General features: G+C 35.4%; 1 protein-coding gene across 14 annotated transcripts in view; it reads right to left on the reverse strand.

The window, feature by feature from the left end:
- Window positions 1-26,677, reverse strand: part of Mhcl (Myosin heavy chain-like) — a 373,469-nt gene that overhangs the window by 31,039 nt on the left and 315,753 nt on the right. The window contains exons 1-3 of one of the 14 annotated variants that reach the window (XM_067784443.1): window positions 16,883-17,149; window positions 16,701-16,792; window positions 11,865-13,291 (exon numbers count right to left, since the gene is read on the reverse strand). The exons of 6 other annotated variants lie outside the window; for them this stretch is intronic. In XM_067784443.1, coding sequence (XP_067640544.1) covers window positions 11,865-13,274 — 1,410 coding nt within the window. In that variant the 5' untranslated portion in view covers window positions 13,275-13,291; window positions 16,701-16,792; window positions 16,883-17,149. Of the gene's footprint in view, window positions 1-11,864; window positions 14,382-16,700; window positions 17,150-26,677 lie in introns of those variants that run through there. 7 more of the 14 variants (XM_067784453.1, XM_067784434.1, XM_067784428.1 and 4 more) reach the window with 7 other exon arrangements.

The following is a 26,677-nucleotide window of genomic DNA, read 5'->3' on the forward strand; positions in this document are numbered from 1 at the left end:
GCTACAGTAATCCGGCAGCCTGTAGGATCTGCTTATTTCCGGATCAGCACAGTATACCGCAGACCCTACTCCTTCCACTACTTTGGAACCATCTGTGTACACATGTATCGCCTCGTCCGCCATTTGCCCACCCTTGCGCCAACCGTCCACCTCTATTGTGGCCTTAAGATCACCTTCTAAGCGCAGATAGGGAATCAGGTAGTCTGTTCGTCTTGTGATTGATGACGCTATACTACTATGGCTATATGGTCGGCGCTCAAGCTGCCCCGAGGCATCGGGCCTGGTTGCAGTTGTTAATGCTATGTTCTTTGCTACTAGGTCTACAGGTGGAATGTGCAGAATGGCATACAGTGCAGCCGTCGAGGTTGTTTTCAGGGCTCCCGTAATGCTAAGCATCGATAGTCTGCATACCACCTCTAATTTTTTGAGGTATGTTGTTTTTTGTGTAGCTTTCCACCAAACAAGAACTCCATAGTATAGAATAGGGCTTTCTGGGGGGTAATTATACATAAAACACCCTTATACTAGGTTCAAACACACACCAAATTGGCAATTTATACTATTTGGGCAATTTATTACGCAATTTGTCATATTATAAATTGTAATAATAAATTGCCAATTTAAATAAAATTGCGTAATAAATTGTTTCAAACTGCAAATGCAACATTGTAAAGCGTGTTTATTGAGTATATTTAAAAGTCAGTTACGCATGGCTGAACTATATGGTTGGCTCATCTCTTCAGCTGATTTTATGTCTTTCATTTCCCTGGAGAAGGGATTGTCAAAAGAAGATGGCAAAATCAAAATGAAACCAAGACATTGAACACATTTTCTTACAACACACAAAAATTTCAAAATTTTATGTTTTCATTCCATTCCATTCACCTAATACCAACACGCACATTTTGACAGTCTCAACAAAGACATGTTCTTACTGCAGAGATAAGCCAACCAGCTATCAAATTACTATTGTGTAAGCTAAATAGAGTTGTATGAACACCATTCAATTTAAATCGAAATAGCCTCAATTTATTTTTCTGTTTGAACATAGCATTAAGGCAAAATATTTAAAAAATCGATACGAATTTCGAAACACTTATAACTTGTACTTTGTTAGACTAAAATCGATTTTGCTACAAAACTGTGTAGATCCACATTATCCGTATGGATTTTCTAAATATCTCGATCTCTGTCCAATTACTTAAACTTGCTTGCCAAATTTACGAGTCCAGACGAATTTTTCAAAATCCACAATCACGAATTTTTCCCTTCATGTTAAACTGTCATCGGGTCTTTAAGTAGGTTGCAAACCTCAAGACTCTAGCTTCATGGCAAGTTACTCAAAAATCTGTTAAAATATTCCTAAATTTTTTCCAGGAATTTTCTGAAGAAAAACGAAGCTGATAGGAAGTAGAAGACAAGCCCTTAATTGACGAAATCTGATAAACAATTTTCACAGCGATTTTCCTGTTCGCGGCTGTAGATTCGACATTCAACGCACACAATCGGCTAATTACACGATCGTCAACGGCAAGAGTATAATATCAGCACAAATTTTATTCAGTTTAACGCAGTGGTCACCAAAATTTAAACTGTAGCTATGTTGGTAAGATTAAAATCATTATAGTCGTAGTAGTTGATTAACGAGCAACGTGGCAAGATTATTTTAAATATGCTATAAAAATATTAATTTATTGACCATCCGAAATTGCTAGCCTGCTTCTTAGATAATACAAAACGAAGGAGAATAGTAAAATGTGTGAAGTGAGCGCAAATAATTATTTCACTAGCTGACAACCTCTGGTTTAATGTTAGCAAAAAACGTTTTTTGGTACTTTGTTTACTTAAAAGATGTAAGGCGCGAATAACCTCCGAAGAGATTTTACGCCGAACTTTTCTTACAATTTGTGTCGTGCTCCTTTTTAAAATTTTCAGACAAATTGGCGGAACGGGAGCTACATGTTTTATGGAGATTCCGCACGATATCTGCAAGGCAGATGAGTTTTCACTGAGAAGCTTTTCATGGCAGAAATACAATCGAAGTGCTTGCCAAATCACTGCCGAGAGGCGACCCCCGTTAAGAAACACTTTCTTCTAATTGAAAAATTGTGCTTCTAAAATTTTTATGTTGCTATGCCCGGGACGTGAGCCCAGGATCCTCGGTGTGGTAGGCGGAGCACGCTACCACCACACCACGGTGGCCGCTAAGTACAGTACCACCGAAACATACACATTTTTTGAGAAATAAATCAATACATATTCAAATGGTGTACTCTTCAGTATACTAGACTTCGCTCTCACCAAGAATGGGATGCTGAAGCAGGTTGCTTTTCCCTGCGGCTATTATTGCGAGAGTATCGATTTTCAATCACCCAAAAAGCACTTGTTACCATGATAAAATCTTCAAGTGCATTTCGGTAGCACTTTGAGAGAGGTCAAATGTATGATGTTGGCAACATTTGTACAATCTGTTGACCGATTGGGAACAATATAATCAGCGGAAATAGAAAGTTTGTTGAGTGATGTACCGTGCACGGCAGAAAAGCACCCTTCGAGCTTTTACTAAAACGCAATGAGATGCTTATACCCATAGGGGGCACCGTTTTATTGCAGAACTGCTTCACAACAAAAAGAAGTTACCTTCTTAAGCATAACTTTGAGAACTGCCAATACATAGAACAGTGTCTAGACTACAAAGGTAACGTGGGGCAGTCGACATTTTCCAAGACGCTGTCAGCATTTGACCTGCGCATATCATAATTGGAGCATAACCACAACCTCTTATAGAGCAATAGCGCAACCTTTTTCCGAAAGAACTGTGTTAATTTGCTATAACTTTAATTTAGTTTTTATCAAAGACTTATATTTCACTTATTCACATTGGTTAACTAACATACTCAACGGGTATCTGGGTCTGATAGGCAAAGAATATTTTTTGGCCCTGACAGGCAAACAATTTTTGTCATGATCAATCATTTAATTTGACGCAATGTTGACGTAATGTTAACAACTCGAGAACAGAAACTATATTCGAAACCCGCAAAAAGATTCTGCTTATAGAATAGAAAAAAAAAATTTAACACAAAAACATGAGTGAAAACAATTTTGTAAAATTTATTTTGTTAGCATGGCATACATCCAAAGTGTATATTTGTTCTAGAACGTATTTAAAAAGAATCTAACACTGCGCAAAACATTTTCAAAAAAGAATATGTTATAAAAGTGACATTGCACAGCAGGGCCATTCCACTACAAAAGATTTAACTTCTTGCAGAATATTAACACCAGTATGAATGCAAGTGTACTCGGGCTCAAAACTCATTAACCGAAGAGCTAGCTGATAGAGAAGTGAAATTCAGAAACATTTGCAATTTTCTCGAATATCAATAACAAACAAAAACAAGTAAAGGTGTCTAAGTTCGGGTGTAACCGAACATTATATACTCAGCGTGAGCTTCAATTGTACATTTCATTTCAGATAAATTACTTTTCTAAATAACGCGTGGCACCGCCCGTTTAAAAAAACATTCTCCCCATTTCCTCTTACAATAAAACTTGATAAGTGAAATATCATTGATTCTAACCCAATTTTTTCTAAGTTATAGCTTATTATTTTAGTCTACGACCCTTTTAAACTTGTTTTATATCTAAGTTGCCGTGGTCTTTAACCGATCCCGCCCATCTTTACTAGAAATATTTTCTGTTATAAGGAAAATATGTGTACACAATTTCATTACGATACGTTAATTTTTCTTCGAGTTATGTCTCCCGAAACATATAAAATTGCTTAGTCATAAAAAGGGCGTTGCCACGCCCACCTTTATAAATTTGAAGTTTTTCCTATTTATTGTTATAAATCCACTTGGGAAATGAAATACCATTGATATAAAGCTCTTTTTTGCAAAGATATAGCTTATTTTGTCCTTTTAAAAATATTTTATATAAAAGTGGGCGTGGTCCTTAACCGATTTCGTTAGTTTTTCTTCAAAGCATTCCTTATAGGAAAGGCAACCTCTTTGCCGAATTTTGTTATGATAGGTTTAAAGATTTTTGATTTATGATTAATAATAATTGTACAATTTATTTTATCACAAGTGGGCGGTGCCACGTTCATTTAAAAAATTTTTTTCAAATATTTATCAAGAGTCTCAAAATCAGTCCACATGTCAAATTTCGACATTCTAGGTGAATTATTTACTAAATAATCAGGTTTTTTGTGTTTTCCGAAATGATATATATATAAAAAGTGGGTGTGGTTATCATCCGATTTCGCTCATTTTCAATACTAATATATTCTGGGTCCAGAAAAGAGAAAAGCTCGTGTACCAAATTTGGTGAAGATATCTCAATATTTATTCAAGTTATCGTGTTAACGGACAGACGGACGGACGGACGGACATGGCTCAATCAAATTTTTATCGATACTGATGATTTTGATATATGGAAGTCTATATCTATCTCGATTCCTTTACACCTGTACAACCAACCGTTATCCAATCAAAGTTAATATACTCTGTGTGCAAGTACAGCTGGGTATAAAAAGTGTGTAGGTCCTCTCTGCTTAGATTAATGAGTTTGGCTGATAATCTCGTTGCTGGCAGTATAAACACTTTAGCCTATCTCTGCCCTGGGCATTCTATCCAGTGTACTCTGAGCTGCCTTGTTTCCCAGCTACTACAGCCTTTGTGGTTCTATAGAAGGGATTTAGAGCATTGAATGCTGCTATAGAACCCAACTTGGCTAGGTAGTCTGCCTGTCTATTACCTTAATGCCCCAGATGGCCGGGGACCATCCTAACAAAACCTTGTTCTTGGCTCCCAGATCATTTAGGACTTCAATGCATTCATCCACTAGCTTAGAAGTCTGTTATAATGATGATACTCCTCCTGGATAAGTCTCTTCGTAGACATTCTCTACGGCAAACTTCTATTGCATGGATTTCTGCATCCTGAAGAGAAATGGGTTAGCATATCATTGGTATTGATTTCTTGAAGTGCGGCCCATAGTGCCAAGTCCCATTTTTGCGCCATCAAATTTTGATCCATCCGTGAACTAGACCTCTGGAGAGAGATTCTGAGCGTAGGAACCATTGCATAACGTAGTTGCAATACCTGATTTCCTATGAATTTTTTTATTACATTCATATGCCCTGACTTGTTTCCGGTCTTTAGCTCAGAGATATTTTGAAGTCTTAGTGCAGCAAGTGTTGTCTCGTTCTCTATTAAAATAGGGAAGAGAGGTATTCCCACTAAGGCACTAAGTACATTAGTTCTCATCGCACTCGTTATGTCAATACCAACTAGTCGATGCAAATTGCTTAGTTTTGTTATTGCTGTTCTGCATTATCTTAATTATTATGAAGAAAGTTTTTGTGACACAGTGTAATTATTCCATGTTGATGACAAACAGCAGCCAGTAAAGTCAATAAAAAAATTTGTCAATGCCAAGGAATGTCAGGTTTATTGTCACATATTTATTGTTTAGAATATTCTTGCTGCTTGATGATGGTAGCTAAATTTACAAAAAACTTATAAAGAAAAGACAACATACATAAATAGATCTAACGAAACGCCCACGATCATGATAAAAATATTATCAGGTAAAACCATTTACTCTTCTTAGCGGCCATAATGGTTTTTTGAATTTTAAAAAAATTTTAAAATCACTCTCTTAAACTCTGTGGAAATGCCAAACCAAAGCAAACAAAAAAATTGTTGGTTTGACTTTTTTCACTTTTTTTAAATGCCAAAAAAATAAAATGCTTATGAAATATGTAAGTGAAAAAATATTTCGAAAAGTCTTGAGATCGGTTTTTATGTATATGGCAAAAAAAATGAGTTACCAATATAATGGATGCCTCAACACGTCCTATTTTTGCAAAGGTACAAAAGAGAAGGCCTTACTTCTTAACCTCTTCTAATTAAGAAGCGAATGTTGGAGACCACCCCTATTGATTTTCCATTCACCCTTCTTCACTTAGTTGATACGTCTTTAACCATTAAATATGCCGAAACGTCACTTTATAAGGGATCAGCAGTCTCAAGTTCTTTGGTTTGTTTTGGTCCTTTTCCCCGCGGTTGGAGTTAAATTTTTTAATTGGCGCTTAACCGTTTAGGAGATTCTGGTCCTTGCGTAACAAGCCACTCCAGCTAACCCTGTTTTTCGATAACTGACGCCAACAGAGGGCACCAAGATAGATCCAAGTCTTCCCTCATCTGCTTCTCCGAACCCAGTGGAGATCTTCCCATAACTTGCCCACGCCAGCAAAAACGCTGAAGCTCTTCACAGCTTAGCTAAACATCATCGTCCAGTTGGAGTATGATAGTTCGTGGAGTCTGAATTTACCGGCTGAACCGGCAGTCTGCAGCCGTAGTGTAGAGCTAGTGTGTTGGCCTATCCATCAAAAATATTTAAGAATATTTGTGTAAATGGTATTGATTGTCCCTCGGCATTACCCTGGCACCAAAAGTTCGTCCGCCTTAGCAGATAAATTTTTGGGCACAAAACATGTATTTAAGTGAGCCAGTTCGTAGAAAAACGAATACATGATACGTAGCCTTCGAATTGGATGGAAAGCTAGACTTTAATCTCCTCAGATATATATCACACCAAATTGTTATTATTAGTAGATATGTATCTCTTCCGTACACCTTGGCGGTAAGTCGGGTTTTTCTTCTCGTCGCGCAGACGCAGATAAATTTCTGAACAATTTGTTGAAGAAAATTCCTCAGAAGAGGACCGTGGCCTGATGCTTCTTTTTGCGGGAAACCACTATACAATTCTTGAATTGAAAATTCTGGAATGCGGTTGACCGTTGAGATTTCTTTCCCACCAAAAAAAAGTTATTTACTTACTTACTTACTTAATTGGAGCTTAACCGTCTAAACGGTTATGGCCGTCCAACAAGGCGCGCCAGTCGCTCCTTCGCTCCGCCAAACGACGCCAATTGGTCACACCAAGGGAGTTTAAATCGTTTTCCACCTGGTCCTTCCAACGGAGTGGGGGCCGCCCTCTACCTCTGCTTCCATAGGCGGGTTCCGATAGAAACACTTTCTTGGCCGCAGCATCACCTTTCATTCGCATAACATGGCCTAGCCAGCGCAGCCGCTGCGTTTTAATTCGCTGGACTATGTTGATGTCTGCGTATAGCTCGTACAGCTCATCATTAAATCTTCTTCGGTACTCACCATCGCCAACGCGTAGAGGTCCATAAATCTTTCGAAGATTTTTTCTCTCGAACACTCCCAAAGCCGCTTAATCTGCTGTTGTCATGGTCCATGCTTCTGCCCCATATAGCAGGACGGGTACGATAAGTGACTTGTAGAGTATGATTTTCGTTCGCCGAGAGAGGACTTTACTTTTCAATTGCCTACCTAGTCCAAATTAGCATTTATTGGCAAGATTGATTCTTCGCTGGATTTCAGTGCTGATGTTGTTGCTAGTGTTGATGCTGGTTCCCAAATAAACGAAGTCTTTTACTATTTCGAAATTATGGCTGCCAACAGTAGCGTGGTTGCCAAGGCGCATATGCGCTGACTCTTTGCTGGATGACAGCAGGTACTTCGTTTTGTCCTCGTTCACCATTGTTCCAGTGTGGTTAAGCTCTGCAGCTAGTATAATTTTCTCCAACATCAAATTAAAGAAATCGCACGATAGGGGGTCACCCTGTCTGAAACCTCATTTAGTTTCGAACGGCTCGGAGAGGTCCTTCCCAATTCTGACTGAGCTGATGGTGTTGCTCAACGTCATTTTGCACAGCCGTATAAGTTTTACGGGGAAACAGAATTCAGCCATAGCGACATATAGGCAGCTCCTTTTCATGCTGTCGAAGGCGGCTTTAAAGTCGACGAAGAGGTGATGTGTGTCGAAAAAAGTTATTTACACCAATAAAAAATTCGGTTTTGGATAAAATATCATAATATTAATGTTAGAACGCAAAAATATATGGTAATTCTATACGACAGCATGACACTGGTAATACGCGTCCAAAAATACCGAAAGAGGTGTCGAAAGACTCGGTATTGACCTCGACAACAATAATTCGAAGGCAGAAAATAAAAGTTTTAAATCGTTCAAAAGACATTAACGAAAAACCGAAAAATTACCCCGGAGTGCTCCGAAACCGAGGGTGGATCCATAGTATTTTTGCGCAGAACACATATCTGCATTGGCGGCCTTTGGCCGCGCCTATAAAAAATTACCTTGGGTGAGTCCAACACCAGTTTGAAGACCAAAACTATATCCGCGCAAAACACTTATGCTCACAATTTTCTTCGTGGGTACAACAAAATCATCAAAATTACAACAACCACATGACAATTTTCAAAATTTATTTTGCAAATATCTCTTGACAGACCCAAAATTGTTTACCTCCGCTTTCAGATTCACGATCCTGGGTCCAAAATGCATCTTTTGATATCCCTCTTGATATTTTGGACGTGTATTAAGTGTGTCATGCTGTCGTATAGAATTACCGAATATATTACAGTTTGTTATATGTTTGTTTTGAAAACAAAACCAAAATAAAAAATTAAAAATGTGAGAGCAGTGAGAATTAAAAAATTTTTTTAAACGTCATTTCGGCTCTCACCGGTTTTACCTTGTAATATTTGTATCATGTCCACGATATTAGAAGAAACAAGCCAACCTAATAAAACCGCACGGCGTTTTTTGCCCTAACCGAAATAAGCATGCGTTGCGACAATGTAAAACATGTATGCAAACGTCAAATCTAAATGTCACGCAGAACAAAAATTGTAAATCGAGCTAGGTTTTCACGCAGCAAATTCAATTTCGGTTCCTCTCATACCAGTTGTATGTGCATGAGACATTTTTAACAGAAAATGACTTGCGTGCGTTTATATTAGGTTGGCCATTAACAAAAGCTAAGGCTGGTAATATCAGGTAGCTATAAAGTAAAATATTCCATACCAATAAATTTTAAATCACTTCCCAGTGGCTCTTAATAACTCTAATTCCAATCAGTCGAAACCAAAATCGGAAACAGAAATCTACATCAATCGGCAGCTCCAACATTTCGAAAAAGGAGGCCAAGCTCCGTGTCATCTCTAGTATGTATTTATGTACATATGTACATATGTGAATATAGAATAAGTTCATAAATATTGTACACTTGAAAATTTAAAGGTCTTCTAGTGACCTTGGCCGACTAATGTATTGCACAGATATTTATGAAAATTTACAAATTCCAAAATGATTCATGCCTTCGGAGGCGAATATATTTTTGTATCGAGCATATATCGCGAAAATGATGTATCGCTTTTACTTTTTGAAAGGTATCGATTGTTTATAATTATAGCCACAATCAGTAAGAGATTTGAAACAACTTTTCTGAATTTATATTTGCTTTTTCACAAATTCGTTTGTCCTATCGCAAATTCGTTTGCAATTTCCAAAACATAATTTGAACGTTTTAAATATTTTTCGCCTTTCTGAAGTTTTTTTGCATTTTTTTGAATTGCCGTTTTCTCAAATTCATTTGACCTTCTCTGAACTTAATCTGGGTTTTTCTGAAATTTATTTGGCATTTTCCAAAAAATATTTTTCCTTTTCTTATTAATTTGCTATTTTCTGAATTTCATTGTTTGTTTCTAAATTTTCTTTTTCTCAAATTCATTTGCGTTTTTCTGAAATTTTCACATTTCGGCTTACTTTTGCCGTTTTTTTAAGTTTTCTTTTCTGAAATTGATTGGTTGTAACTGAAATAAGATTCACATTTCTTAAATTCGCTTGCGCTATTCTTTAAATTTGATTTGCTGTTTCTGAAAAACATTCTTTGAATTAAATTTACTGTTTCTGAAAAACATTTCCATTTTCTCAAATTAATTTTGCCTTTTCTCAAATTCATTTGCCTTTTTCTGAATTTCAATTGAAATTAAATTTTCTCAGGCATAGTTGGAAAAGGTGTAGTGCATTAGCACTAGAGCCTAAAGCTAGGTGATCAGACAGAATCTACAGGCTGTTGCTTTTGATACCACGATGAAAGGCAAGTTCCGGCAGTGTGAAACTCTTATGAGGGACGGCTATCTGAGATTTTCCAAGAAACAAAGTCTATCACAAGCATTCGACAGTTATGCATTATCATTTTATAGTTATTGAAAATCATCCTGGCTTCAGGGATGCCAAGAAGACCGTTTTTTTGCTGACCAAAATGCAGCTGAATGGATAGAAACTCATCCGCTGTTTGTGGCTGCTGAAACTTGGTGTTTCAAAAGATGGCGACAAACAGTATACGAGTAGGCATGTATGGTATCGCTTATATGCAACGAGACCCTAGGGAGCTGGAACATAAGGAAAATTGGTTGCGGTTCTTCATAAGAAAGGCCAGCTGAATATTTTTCAAGTATCGTTAGCACCAAATATCGACGCAAATCAACTCTCAAAGGAGTTCAACCTTGCAGGACAGGTGGAGGAAATGGTGATAAACACTCTTCCCTAAGGTATTGAAGTGTGTTATCGATGTTGAAAGTTTTTGCCAGCCATAGACCCGGTACGTAACTTCAGCGAACACAGTAGGCTACGCTCTGTGAAAACAAGAAACCAATTTAAGTTTTAGACAGACTGAACCTTGAAATAAAGTTTGCAGATGACCTTAAAAGTCGCCTGTGCACTCTGGACGAGCATAAACGTGGTGAGATAAAAACCTTAGCGACATAAGGTCTGGACTTCAATGGAAATCTTGACTGTACGCATTTCCCTCAACCGAACGGGGGCCACATTAAAAACGGGATATTTTATCCCGGAGTCGAGCATAAACCTACAGCGGTCAGCACATTGGGCTATGGGCATGTATACGGAAAACGGAAAAACAAGAGATAATGTTTGCGCATTTTCTGTGTAAAGACCGGCGCAACCTAGAATGTGTCTAAAACACTTTGAACTCTTTTTTGAAGGTGTGGGAGGGTACTCCGAATTAATTCGAGTTTTAGTCTCGGTTCCAGTCCCTTACTCGTTTTCAGTTCCGGTCTCGGTTACAGTCCTCGCCTCGGTTACACTCCTGGACTCGATCTCCGCTCTAAGTTCCAGTCCCAATCTAGGTTTAAATGACGTCATTGGTTTCAGTTCTGGTCTGGTTTCAGTTCAGGTATCTGTTCATCTTTGCGTCTCGGCTCCTGTTCATTTCGGATCAAATTCCATCATCTGTTCTAGTTACGGTTTTGTTTCTAGCTTCCATATCGGTTCCAGTCATGGCCTTGTTTTCAGTTCTTCTTTTCAGTTTCATTATCGATTACATTTCCAGCCTCGATTCCAATCCCAGTCTCCATTACAGTCCTAGCCTCAATTCCAGTTTTGGTTTCGGCTTTAGTCCAGGTCTTGATTTCGGCGTCAGTCAATTTCAGAGACCGGCTCTGGTCTAGTTTCGGTATCGATTCCAGCCCTGGTATCGGTTCCAGTTCTGGTCTAGGTTTCTGTCCAGCCTCCGCTCGAGTTCTGTTCTGGGTTCCACCCCCCGTCTTCATTCGAGTTTCGGAATCGGTTCTAAATTCGGTACCAGTTCCAGTGTAGGTCCCGATTCTAGAAGAGGTGTCGGTTTCTGCCCCAGCTTCCGTTCCAATTTTGGTCTGCATTCCACTCCCGGTCACTAGTCGAGTTTCGGTTAATAGTGCTTTGTTACCGTAACGTACCTTATCTAAATACGGCAAAGGACCATCGACAACGATAACACTCCCCAAAACCTTCGGGTAGTGTCTTTGTCGTTAATATAACAACAACATATCAGAGCTAAAAGTGTAATAATATATTTTCAATGCATCAGAGGTGTCTTCCCCCACTCAAGCCAACTCTTTCTTAAAACCTTAACTTATTTCAAACTTTTAGCTGTATACTTTCTTTCACTACCCTACCTCATAGTCGTCCGCTTCTTCTTGTATGGTGCGATCATCATCCGACATTTCCGACATATCGCGTGCCATTGAATTTGATCGCGATCTTGGCGTGTGCGGCAACTTCTTAGCCAATTGAAAAGCTTTTGTGAGTATATTTTGCGAAGAGCGTGTACGCCCCACTGACGAACCACGTTCCATGCTATTACGTTCACGTTGTCGTTCAATTAAATTTATGGTATCATAATCATCATAAACTGAATTTGTTGGCGTGGTGCGTCCACTATCCAAACTACCGGCCACGCTACCTGCTGGACCCAACGAACCAGTACGGCGCGCACGTTTACCCAATGCCGACCACTCCTCTTGCACATGATCAGTACGACGTAAGAAATTTTGTATTTTTTCTGAAAGATAAGCTGATGTGGTGCGTGGATCTTCAAATGATGGCGATGGACGTAAAGTCTGATGTACAGGCTGTTTATTACAACCCAAAACAAATGATAGATTAGCATCAAACACAACAGGTGATTGTTCCAGCCCACGCATTTCCAAGACATCCAATTGATAACCGCGTGTATAAGTTTGTGGAAAGATGCGACGTGGTGGTGTTGTAGTCAGACGTGCTGATGTAGAACGTGATGCTATATTCGTTGTACTGAACGACGAAGAACAACGCGATGATGTTGATAGAGCTGGACTTGGTGAACGTTGTGAGAGCGTACGCAAACGTTCCGAAGCACTACTGCGCATAGCATTGTCACTTGAGCCAGTTGTGGAGAGAAAATCTGTTTTGGGAAAAGGAAGTTTCAAAGAGACTTCAACGGCTGTTTCGCTAGCTGTTGTTGTTGTGGGTACAGTATTCAAATTACTGCTAATTCTTGAAGACAGAGATGAGGATGCCGACGAAACAGACGATGAAAGGCCTTTACTGCCATATCCATTACTGAGTGGCGAAGTAATTGACGAGTGGGCGCGTGTGCTAGCAGCGTTGGTGGTGGTGTTATTGATAAAACTTTTTGTTGAAGAGGATTTAGTAGCGGTGGTAGAACGGTATTGATATGAGGATTGTATAAGACCATCTTCAGAATCGAAACTCTGTTGGGAACGACGGGTAGGTGTGGTGGAGGAACTTGATATACCATTCGATTGTTTGGAGTCTGCGGCTTGTTTACGTGCGCGCTGCTGGGATTGTGGTGGACGAGGAGGACGTGAGGAAGCATTGGTACTAACAGAGGTAATGGAAGACAACGAGGAGGAACTACCACCGCCGTTACTTAATGGATTAGGACCATTTGTGGACGAGGACGGTGGCGGCGATAATGGACCGTCATTTAAACTGCTCGAAGACCCTCTAATTTTAGATGGCACTACAAAAGTGCCGCTGGGTTTTAGTGTACCGCTTGGCTCTTGTGATTTCGAACTACGCATAGCTTCAAGTACACGCTCTAAAAATTTAGCATCACCAGGTGATTTTTGAGTCACATTTTGCTCATGCGATGAAGTGGGACAATTTTGATTTTCGACATTTACGCATGAATGTGTGTTGATTTGCGTTTGCGTTGGCGTTTGAGTCACTGAGCGCGATGAATTCGAATTGATGGCTTCACAAGTGCTATTGTTTCTTTTGCCATGCGGCTGAATAGTATTTTTCATTGTTGTGGATTGTGTATGATTTTTCATTGTAGTTTGTGTTATAGTGTGGCTGCAGTCGCTGGGTTTGGTCAGTTTTTGGGTAGATCTTGCATTTGTTGTTGTTGTTTGTGTGATGGTGTGCATGGAGTCGTTGGGTTTTGTCAGTTTCTGGTTAATAATGTTTACTGGTGTTCGTGGTTTAGGGTCAGTGGAAGGTTTCGGTTGGAGCGCGCAACTCTCATCTTTGCAGAACTTAGCAATTTTTCCGCTGCTTACAGTTTTTGCTATGACAGTTTTTGTTGATTGTGCGTTATTGATTGCAGCTCCACTCTTTTCATCATTCTCTTCTGTCTTAGCAGCGGACAACCGCCGTCTAGTTAACATCTTACTGCTATCGCCAATAGGCTCTGTTTGCCTTTTCGTCTCTCTTATCATTGCAATGACATTTATTTCGTTCGCTGATTTTTGTATTTTAGATTTTAAGTTTGTTGTATTTGTTGCAAGTGGCGATAACTGTGGCTTTTGCATCGCATTACTCGTCAATTGATTTGCATTAGCGGCGGACACTGTATTTGAATTTGCTGTAATGCCATTACCACTACAGGTGACTTCATTGCTTTCATCTTCATTTTCTTGACCATCTTCACGACAAGCGGTCAGCAATGCAGGATGTAATGGCGCCATTTTAGATGGCGTCAAGTCTTTTGTGGTTATATTTGTATTTGGTGGTGTGATGTGTGGCATGTAGTATGTTGTTTGCTCTCTCCGTTGATATATAATATGCTTGAAATTATGCTGGTGCAACAAAGGGTTAAGGGATCTCACTTAATAAGTTGTGTTGAAGGAGGTCGCTTCTATATATTATTTAGAGGATTGTGTGTGTTTGGATCGTGTTGTTATAGACTATAGAAAAAGCTGCCAATTTTTAATTGCCAAATATTTGAGAGGGCTTTTGTTTTGTTATTACTTAATTTATTTTCTCTTTCTCAGTGAGCAAATGTGAAATGTTTGTATTGAAATTGTAAAAAATTGTTTTAATTTGTTCGTTTTCGTTGATTTCGTAGAGTTCTAAAGATCAAACTTGTATTGTATATTCTTAAACTTTTTTAATATTGATTGAGAGAATGAGACTTGGTTTATTTTTATGCGACTTAAATTTATTTGATGTGATATGACGTAAGTTTTTTTGATGTGATGTGACTTTCCTTTATTTAATGTCATGTGATTGTGATTGTGTGATGTGTGGCTTTGGCTTAATCGATACGATGTGACTTTTATGTTGTGATGTGGCTTTTAGTTTTTTGATGCGGTTGCAACTTTGGTGTATTTGACGCGAAGCGACTTTAATTTGTTTGATGTGATGTCTTTTTAGTTAATGTCATTTGATGCGGCTTTGGCTTAATCGATACGAACTGACTTTTTTGTTGTGATGTGACTTTAATGCATTTGATGCGAAGTGACTTAAATTTGTAGATATGATGTGATTTTTGGTAGTTGGATTTGATGAAATATTAGCTTAATTGATGTGATGTGACATTTTTTCTTTGATGTGATATGACTTTAGTTTACTTGATATATATGTTGTATATACGTTATATTAGTTTAAAGCCGCTCTTTTCGATGTGATTCAACTTTATTTTACTTTACTTTAGTTAAATTAATGTTGAATTGAAACAATTTGGTATGATATGGCTTAATTTGTTTTTATGTGGTTTGATTTGATGTAATATCAATAAATTTAACCAACTTATTTTAGTTTTATGTGATTTGTTATAATTTGATTTGACTGTGATGTTATTTATTCTGATTTGATTTGTCTTTGATTTAATTTCCTTTGACAAGGAATTCCTGGTTTGATTTTGAATTGATATGCCAAGTATTTAGGTTGAAACTTAAACGATTTAGTTTTATTTGACTTAATTGTATTCGATCTAAGTTAGTTTGAGGCAATGTGATTTGTTCGATATGACTTATTTTGTTTTGATTCGATTTGACGTGAAGTTATTTCATTTGATTTTGGCTTTACTTCGTCTAGCTTGGTGACCTGTTTCTATTTTAAGTGACTTGAAGCCACTGAAGTACTTAATTTGCAATTCAATCGATTTAGCTTGACTCAAATTGAATAGGCGTGGTTTGATTTGATTTAAATAATTTGGTTTTATCTGCGCTCGCTGTTTATATTTTGAATCGATTTGTCAGTTGTTCTCTATGACTTCATTACGTATTGAGTTTAGTTAATTTAACTTTTATTTGATTCTTTAATCAATCATTCTACTCGATTTATTTTGTTATTTTTTTTTACTTGATTTGATTAGTCGTTACTTCATAAGGAAGATTCGATTTAGCTGACTTTAGTTCACCTGATGTGACTTATATTGATTTGACTCTGCTAGACTCAGATACAATTTAATTTGAATATTTGATTTGATTAAGATCTAACTGATTGCTAAACTCCACTCGTAGCAACTTTCTTTTTTTTCATGTATTTGACTATGCTTCATTGCTTATGGTTCACCTGGATTTGATTAAATCGAAACGATTTTATTTGAATCGGTTTAAAGTGAATTGAAGCCAAGAAAGTGAATTTATTTGACTTAATTGTATTCAAGTTAATATAACACGATTTAATTAATATTTTGTATTAGTTCCATTAGTTTGATTAGAGATTTGATTTACCTGATTTGACTTAAAGTGTCTTAATTACAGGCGACTTATTTTGGTTTAGGTAAATTTTTAGATTTCAATTGCTTTTGTTGCGGTTAATAATACTTAATTTCTAGATTAAAATAACTCTTTTTTAATTTCTCATAGTAAAGAGTTTGAATTTAATTAGAGGTGATGTGAAGTGAGTTAATTCGATTTAATTTGGTTTAATTTGATTTCAATGATTTGACAAAATAAATCTTGAATCAATTATTCTAGTTAAAATTAGCTTATTATTCCTTTGTTTCAAAACTTTTATAACCTTTAGCTGCTATTTTTAGTTGCATATTTAAAATAATAAATATTTTTATAGTAAGATTTTCAAATCCTTTTTTTGTCCTTATTTTCAACTGATTAGTGAATTATTAAATTTTTATTTTTCATGCTTAGTGTGAGTACAAAGTTTTTGTTGTTATGTGGAACAAAAAATGTCTTAGGGGGAAATGAAAAATGTTCATGATGTTTTAAAAGCAATGACGTATGATTGATTAAAGCAAGTGGTGATCTTTTTCATCACACTTCCGGCATGTTCTGCATTATTTAATTTTTTCAGCTATATTTCACATATTCTGCTTATACACTTCAAGCCCTTTATTTACACAGACTTTTCACTTAAAAAAACAATAATAGCAAAATCTGGTATAATTATATCCGCTTGCTTTCCGTTCACAAAAGTTTTACTTCTTTTCAAGTGATCGCACCGTCTAACCGCAGAATCACTCCCGTTTCCGTCACACATTCAACCGAACGCACGAAGGAAATTTTTAGCAACGCATTCAATTGTTTATTTTCGTTTGTTTCTGCGTTGAGTATGATGCGAATTTTAGGCACTCAGCGGTTAACTGTACCATCGATACGCCACTGCTACTCGGTTCTAACTGATTGCAGCGGCTGCTGGTTGTTGGCTACTTTAGCTAAACGCTGATGAACGCTAGTGATCGCTTTCAAGCGTTCTAAACGCGCTGAGAATAGCACACACTACGCTCGCTAGTTTTTTTTTTTTGGCAAATCAAATGGATTTTCGCTAGCTTGTCGGGGTACCACACTGCGGGCCGTCATCATTACTTGCGACAGAACATATCGTCACTTATGCTACCACAGCATACGCAATACAGACGGCGAATTGAACGGTCGGTCCATTTGTGTAAAGAAATTGAAATTGAAACAAGAGAAAATATTGCGCGGATTATGTGCTACTATGGCAGACACTTAAGAACTTTGCCAAATGCAAAATAAAAAATATTTAAGGACGTGACTGTCTTCGGATGTGGTGAAGACCTCATAGCTTTCAAGAATATAGCAGACCTATACTTTGTTAAAATTTTTAAGATGTAAATAGTTGAGGGTAAGGTAATCCTCATATTGGAGAAAGGTTCCAAGAGTAGCAAGATAGTTTCGTTTCTGGTTGTTGTTGTTGTTGTCGTAGCAGTGCTTCGCCCCATCGAAGTATCAATGGTTAATGGTATCAATTTGGGATCAATCGGGGATTATTTGGGTATTGTTTCCCGATGGCTTCAGGACAATTTCGGGATCATTTTGGTAACAGTTGGGGATAAGATGTTATTTATAAGATTTTTTTCACGACTATTTGGGAATTATATCGGGAGCAATTTGACTTCCTTTGATTGTTTTCGAGATAGTTTCGAGACGATTCCAGGGTAATTTTGGCATAATTTTCGGAACATTTGCGAATCACTTCGGGATTGTTTCCAAAATCATTTCGATACGATCTCAGGGTAGTACCGTATCAATTTGGGATTAATCGTGTATTAATCATTTCGGGATTGTTTAGGGATTATTTCAGAACTAATTGGGAATAATTTCGCGACCAATACGGTACTGTTTTGGGAACATTTTTTAATCCTTTTGGCATTACTTTCGCGTTAATGTCGAGGGTAATTGGAGGATAATATTTATATCAATTGGGAACTATTTCGCAATTGTTTTCGACATCTTTTCAATATGATTTCAGATTATATTCGGGACAATTTTGGGAACATTTGGGGATCATTTTCGGATTGTTTTTGAGATTCTTTCCAAACGATTTCATTTTAATTTCGGGATCATTTTTGGGAAATTCCGAGTGAACTTTTGGTGTAATTTCATGGCGATTTCGTGTTTGTTTTCCGGATTAATTCGGAACTACTTGTTTTTCTTTTGCTACTTGCAAGTATGGGATCAAAAAGAATATATCAAACTGTTTCTTGTTCATAAAGGGTATAAAAAGCAAACAAAAAATAATAAAAATGTAAATATAAAATTTATTTTAGCGAACACTTGCTTATTTATATCGACTACTTTCTATTTCCTTTTTTTTTTTTTGTGTATGAGCATAGATCTGAATCAATTAGTTTGCTTGGCTAAAGCAAGTAGCCTATAGCAAACGTAAAGAAAAAATTGCATGATTTCGTCTAACGCGCCAAGAACAATGTAATTTCGAGAAAAAATATCCGTTCCGTGATATTTTACTCGTTATAACATTTTTTTGAATTCCAAAAAAAAAAATTTTAGGTAAGAAAACAGAAAGGAACTCACGCCAATTGTACAGAAAGGAGCTCTATGAACTGTAGGTGGCTGACGTGAAGTGTTTACAAAAGAGCTCTATGTACAGTATCTGAATAGACCCGACTAAATGATAAGTTTCACGGGACTTGAAATCATAAACTGTTTTATTAAAAAAAATTTTAATATGGATGTGTTAGAGCAAACTAAGACATTTTTCGTTCATTTATTTTCACGCCACCCTAATATGAACTGATTTTACGCACATCTGCATATTCATGTAAATAATAAATATTGATCTTCAAAATTTCGGTCAAATGTGCAATTTAATTTGGCTGAGATTGAACAGATCTTGAGCAACGGTGCAACAAACCGTGTGGCTACTTAGGCACCTAAATTGAATAAATTAAGTGAGCTTTTTTTCTATATTTATTGTTTAATTAGAAAATTAGAGCAACATTTGTTACGATGTGATGTGATTTGAATGGATTTAATTTGATTTGATCTAAGCTTACTTCATATGCTTCTGGTTGAGGTGATGTGATTTGGCATTCGCATTTTACACAATTTGATTGATTATATTAAATTTGAATTGTGATTTTCTTTGATGTGATTTGTTTTATTGTTATTCGACATGTTTTGATTTTATTTTATGCGATATTATTCACCATGTTGTCATTTTGATTTGATTGGCTATGATGTGATTTGAATGGAACTACTTATATTGATTAAGAACTGAATTATGTTTGACGCCGTGACACGCACACCACTATATAATATCAAAAATTTCACAAACGTACTCATGTTTACTATCACCCACTGAAGTGAATGAATCCCCTTATATCATACGAAATTCGATTCACTTGAGAAAAAATTACTCATTGCGCTATACATAATTTGCCTCTAAATTTCGATCGGATCCGATTTGTGTTTGAGGTTATCTATTTAGACCTTTGTTATGCTGATTTTATGAATATTTATGATATAAGAATAATTTGTTTTAATTTACTTTCGTTGTGATTCAATTTAATATAATTTTCGATAACCTGACCTAATTTCATTTATTTTGTTTAATCAATTTGATGTGTTGCGATTTGATTTGGTGTAATGTGATATGATGTCATGTGCTATGTTTTGATTTGACTTTTCTTTATATTTTACGTGATTTTATTTGCCGTGGCATTTTCTTCAAATAATAAAATTTTTTTTATTAGCTAATTTCATTTGTGTTTCGATACAATTTTATTTTATTTGTATTTTAAAATCATTTATTTTTCTAGTCAGTAATTAAGTAATTGAAAATTGCCTCAGAAGATTGCTGCCGACAAGCACACTAGGTAAATAATATCATTTCCGTTGACGACAAAAATTTGGGGATTGCAATATTACAAAAAAAAATTGAAACCGAAACAAAAATAAAATAAAATGTAAATACTGCAAAGTAAATCACTCGATCGCATATTCGTGGAAGAGTCACACATTTGGACGTCGTACGATGCTCTATCGGTCAGCATTAGAAAGGCTAACTAAAAATAAATATTTATATAGACGCAACAGCCCAATGGTAGTACATAATTCAAATACATTTCTATTCAAGAAGTTTAGAAGAAAAAACATAAACTAACGTGTACATTTGTATATATGCATGTATATGCCTTTGTATGTTACGTGCATTGATCAACAGCCCAGCAAGTGGTGAGTCAAACTAATCACAGGGCATAGCAAATTGACGCAATGCATTCTGCAAATACCAAAAACCAAGCACCTTGTTGGAATAAAATCAATCAAAAAAACGAGACGCATTTAAAAATAAATAAATCATTAGGTAAAATCAGCAGAAGCTTAAAATATATTTTTTGTTTGAAAGTTGTTTTAAATAAACATTCTAAGAGACTTCATTAAAGAACCATAAAGATTATTCCTATGATCTTTAGGCTTTGATACACGCGATCTTTATTAAGAACGATTGTGCTTTAAGGTCGATTATGCTTAACCTACAGATTTTGAGGCTTTTCATATCGCACACTAACTATAAGAGTCACAACTTAAAATTTTTCAAAATCGGTTTTTTTCCATAAACCAATTCACAGTACACATCTCTAACTGCCCCTTAAATTTCGTTGTCATTATTTTCTTCTTTAACTGGAAAATTACCGTTATGCCAGTTTTGGTGTTGATTGCATCGCTTGCGCTCTATCAACTAAAGAGTACTATTTTTAGTTGTGTCAATGTGCTTAAGAACAAGTGAACCGTTTTTTACGCATAAAGTGTATTATTTTAAATTCTGACTATCTTGTTGCAAAAAACTTTTAACTTTGTTGTGTATTAATTAAAATTGTGTCTTTTTATACGTAAATAGTGAGTAAAGTTGCTTGTATTATTCTGAAATATGCCTTTTTTGATGAAATAATTGTGAATGTACAAGTAGTAAGTTTTCTTAGAAATAGTCATAATTCAAAATTGCAACAACACAATTTCGTCAATTAATTTTATAATGAAGGTATCCTTCTTTGTAAAACTGGATTTCAGTATAACATTACAGACGTTTTCACATAAACCGTTTTTCTTCTCTCCTGAACATTTACATTTTTTCAACTTGCGACTCTTTTGTAGTTAGTGTGCGATATATTTACTAGCAGATATCCCTTCTCGGACACTAGCGTTTCATCGGTCTCTTTATCTTCCTATTATCCTCGCTCTTGCTATCAATCTCTCCATTTCCCTCTTCCCTCTCTACAAATCGATGAAGTTTGCGACTTATTTTCGAAAACTAATTAAATAATTAGTAGACTGAAGATTGCAGATTGCAGATAAATTGAAGATCTATTGTAAATGCTTTATATACTATCAAATATACTAGACTCCCCGAGGAAGGTGCAAAATAGCAGCAAAACGAGTAGGAGATACAATGCAACAATACTTGTATTGATATTACAAAAATTAATGAGAATATGATTCGCTTTTTCTGTTAAAAGGTAGAATTACGGTTGATAGGGAACCTCCTGGATATCACAACATCTTTCTATGGTTCGCAGAACTTGCTGCATGCGATAGGATATTCTCTCTTCATGTATCCCAGTGATGTAGATTATTAAGTAGGTCGTATAGGATTGGCGACCATAAGCTTTGCGAAGATAAGCTAGTGACCACAACTGCGTCACTTCTTCTTCATAGTTTCAAACCTTTTATTGTACTCAACTAGGTCAGCTCGGAGCTTGCTAATTACAGTTTATTCAATATTTTGTATTATAGAAAGTCGATAAACACCCGAGGTGCAAGCGTTTAATATTCTAAATTTTTTTCATATAGATATTATCGGACGAAAACTACATGCAACTGATTGCATTGATGAGCAGAGAAGATGACTCGATCTCTTACATTATCAATAAATTCGGGTCTAAACGAACAAAGCAATGATCCAAAATGCTATCGAACTAAGAACTGTCAGTCCTCTTATACTCTCCAAAAACTGCGGGAGAATCACTTTTCACAACAATGGTATCCCAATAAATATTAAGGCTTAAGTCCCATTAGAGCTCAAGTTGAGAACCTACATACGAATATTACAAAAGGTGGATAATGAATTGTCTGTTTTGTGAGGTGTAAGTGCGAATGAGTGAATACATCTTTATTCAAATATTGTTAGCTTATTTATACTAAATTATTCTAAACATATTCTTACATATATATTTACTTTAATTATACATACTTACATACCTACATACTAATAGTACCTACATATTTGTGTTGAGTTGTGACGTCTGTGGGAAACGCAATGGCATTGAAATTGTTGGCTGTTTACACTACAATATTTGCATTTCTAACAGCACTATGCTGCTACTAAATAAATGCACAACAGCAATAAAGTAAGCAGCCATACTTATGTGCATGAACACATCAGAGCAAGTAGCCACACATACATATAACCAGCAGCTTGAAGCAAAGAGATTATTTCACATACACATATGTAAGTATAGTGAGCAGCTAAGAGCAGAAGTTGTTACTCACACATACACACGCATATAGCTAAATAACCAAGTATGAGATACAACTGTTCCGGAAGCCATGTTCGCGAAAAGTCTAGACCTTAGGACAAATATGCGAACGAGGCCTAGAGAGTAAGTATAAAAGCAGCGCAAGCTGAGGAATAATGAATCAGTTTTGATTTTAACACGCTTTTGCGAAGTACGCGAGTATTGTACTACTCCAAAAGTAGTCTTAATAAAGGAAATATTACTATACTGAATATTTGAGTTATTTATTTGACAGTTCAGTGATTCGAACGATAGCAGAAGGTACAAAATAAGCAGAATTTCCCTAAATTCATTACAATACAAAGGTTGGGGAATAATAGAAGAATGACGTTGGATATCAACTTGACAATCATATACAAATTTATTATAAACTGAAAAATATTATTAATTTTATATTCAATACAAACATGTAAACTATAAATTCCTTGAGAATAGTTGAAGAATATTATTGGATATCAATCTGAGGGTTATACATATAGGGTAGATATTAATTTGACAATGTTGTTCAATATCAATTTGAGAACTATAAGTCAGTCATAGTTTGGAGAAATATTTGTTTTTAAGTTTGTAGTGACATTCTCTAGCTGAAAAACCATCCTTTGTTGAGTAATGAATAGATTTTCTGATAAAATAACTTTTCCCTCTAACGCTTTCTTTTTTTTTTTTATTTACATACTACATTAAATTGTTTTATTAAGTTTTTCAATTGGCATCTAAATACTTCGAAAATAAATAAACGTAATTTTTTCGAATAAAAAAAAACGATTGATTTTGCTTTCGTTAAGTTTACACTTTCATTACACAGCTTACATACTTTTTTTGTTGACTTTTAAAATATTATTTGTTTGAGTTTCACGGTAATTTTATTTTAAATCATAAAGTAAATAATCATGTTGTTATATCTGTTCAAAACAGCCTTAGCTGCTAACACAACAAGTAAACAAACGACAGGTTATTTAAAAAAATTTAAATTCATGTTGTTGTTATCACGGCCATATTGTGTCATATTCAGAGACCGTGTCGCTGGCATCGTGGCGCCAACAGACGGTTTAGTGGATGCATTTTTAGAGAGTTTAACAGAAGCCATAACTGATTGAGGTCGTATTCTATCATTTTGCTCTATTAAGAAATGCTCTCCAGGTTATAAAAACCGAAGAAAAATTGAGATACCTTTTGCATGGTTCTGGAAATAATTTCATTGAGGATAGCACTGCGGCTGTTAGGTTTAAAGGAATATTTCGTTCAAAATCTTAGCGGTATATTTGCAAATCGGCTTTTTGTAATAACAAATTTATCTTTTCCCGTTGCAGATTTGCCTTCTCTCATTATAGACTTACTTTTATTCATTGTCTACAATGACATTAAATGAAAAAAGAAATAATATCTAATGAATTTTCTGGTTGAATAAGAGATCCCAAAAATTTACCTTTTTTCCCATAGAACTACCTTTTCTCCTTAAAAATCCATCTTTGCTCATTACAAATTTACCTCTTTAATTAAAATATTTATCGGTGTCCCTAACATTATGACTACAACTATATTTATAGAAAAAAGTTTATTGCACAGTATTATTTTTATTTATTTTGTTTTTGGTCGTAAAAATAAAACAATTTTGCCGGTGGCATATCGCATTGCCTTGAGTGTTTAATTATTACAATTTTTCTAGCTAACAGCTGTTTTCGATATTCTTTCAGCTTTTTTTTCAATTACGAGTGTCTTTGATTGCTTTCTTTTTTCTTTAATAATACAGTGAGCTCGCGAAAAAATTAACTAATTTAAACCAAGTCTGTTCTTTTTTCAGAGATTATTCAAAAAAAGTGCATAAGTTCAATTTTATTAGTTACGAAATGTATATATTTTTAAACGGTTTTATTTAGCTTGACTTGACCGGATGATGATTAGAAGTGTGACGACTAGTACCTAGGGCCTACCTAATTATTTTCTAGCTTTTAGAATTATTATTACTTAATGTAAGTATTGTTTTCAATAAAGCTGTTTAACTTAAAACAATTTTTAAATTATTTTATTATTTAAAAACTTAAAAATATATAAAATTCATACAAATAAACAAAATCTCCGATTAACTAAAACATAACATAAATACTTAATGACTTAAACCCATATTGTGATATCTGATACTCAAGATTTGTTTAAACGAAAGGACTTGCCAATTTATATAACGTTTCTACCAAACCCAAACTACGTGTTTGCCAACTGCAAAACATCTCTTGACAGAAAAAATATTTTTGATTTTCGCTTTCGAATTATTAATACCCAGTCTTCGATACCGCTACCGATATTTTTGAATGTGTTTTAGCGATAGGTCGAAGCTGGCAATCACGGAGTTTGGGTTTGTTGGAAACAAAGCATAAGCAACAAGGCTAGGCGCTCTTGACCGTTCCGTCACGTTAGCTATGCTTGTTTTGCGATAACTGACGTCTATTGGATGCTTCAAGGCAGATCAAGGCTTTTCTCCACTTGTCTTCTCAGTCCAGTGGAGGTATCCCTCTTCATCTGCTAGCAAATACAAGTTTTGATTGGAACTTATTTGGCTCAAGTTTCAATGTCCATTCGCATATCATGACCCTTAGGAAGATGAAAAATTATAACTCCAACAGGATTTGTATGTCCCTAACAGAGCTCTATGCTTATACAGCATATTCTAATTGAGGTGTTGCACTCGAATTACTTCAGCTTTGCATCTCTTCTAAGAGGACTTATAGAATTTAAACGCTTATCCAGAAGTCTTGATCTTTACTTTGCCATGCCAAGGCCTCTGTTTAAGTCACGAATTGAGTCTTATTACTTATCTCAGTAGATTTTAATTAAAATTGTTAAACTAGTACTAATTTAACCTGTTATCTAGTCAGTAAGGCTTCTTGCCACTGATTTAATAAAGTTATGAAATGAAATGAAAATTTCGAGTGTCTCGTATAAGCCCTTACCAGTCCTACGAAGCCCAAATTACCAAGCTCTTGAAGTTCGTAAAACATTTTTTACGGTCATATTTTAGAGCTTTTGCACAAAGTTCATATAATAGAGAATTCAGTGGAGGCGGAAAAGTGTTTATAATCTGGTGTGTTCATTTAGTCAGGTGTTCATATTATCGCGAGTCCACTGTAATTGCTAACATATATACATGTATTTATTTATATGATACCCTTGAGCCGCTAATATAATAAAATTCAAAGCTTCAGCAAACAATTTATTAGAAGTAGGAGAAGAACATTAATAAAACAATTTAAACGGTACCAATTTCATTTAAATTAAATACAATACGCAGAAAAGGTAACCATTGGAAGTTTAAAAGATTAAAAAATCCATTAGAAAATCAGAGCAGGCAGGAATAACAATTACTGCATGATACAAAAAACTGCACAAACTCATAAAGCTTCTGAAAATTCTAAAAATAAAAATTTGGAAATTTGAAGGACATTAAAAAATTAAAAATTTTTGAGTTTTTCGAAATCGTTTTCGATTTTTTTTTATTTTTGTTATACAATTAATTTTTCTTTTATTAAAATGAAAGAGAAGAACATAACTCTTAAAATTTACAAATAGCTTTTGTTGCTTTTATTTTTTTTTTAATCGCTGATGTATACAATGAAAACAGAAAACCAAAACTAATAAATGTTTTGTACTGGATCTACTGAAAATACCAATTAGATGTCATGAAACAATTTTTATTTCTGATTATACGCTAAAATCGTAAGCAGTTTGTTTACTCGCGAAAATCAGTGTCAGTTAGGAATTTTTTAGGAATGTGAGCAAAGATAAACAAATTTATTCAATTGAATGAGAAAATATGCAAAACAAAAAAATATATATTTGAAAATATTTCTTATACATAAATATTTAGACCGAAGTAGAATTAATTATTCCGTTTACTCTCACAAGTTGATTTCTTATGTATGTACACCAGTACACCCGGTAGATGTTGTCCTGCCCGAACTGTTCTTT

This window comes from Eurosta solidaginis, chromosome 1 (assembly GCF_040869045.1).
Source record: "Eurosta solidaginis isolate ZX-2024a chromosome 1, ASM4086904v1, whole genome shotgun sequence".
Lineage (NCBI taxonomy): Eukaryota > Metazoa > Arthropoda > Insecta > Diptera > Tephritidae > Eurosta > Eurosta solidaginis.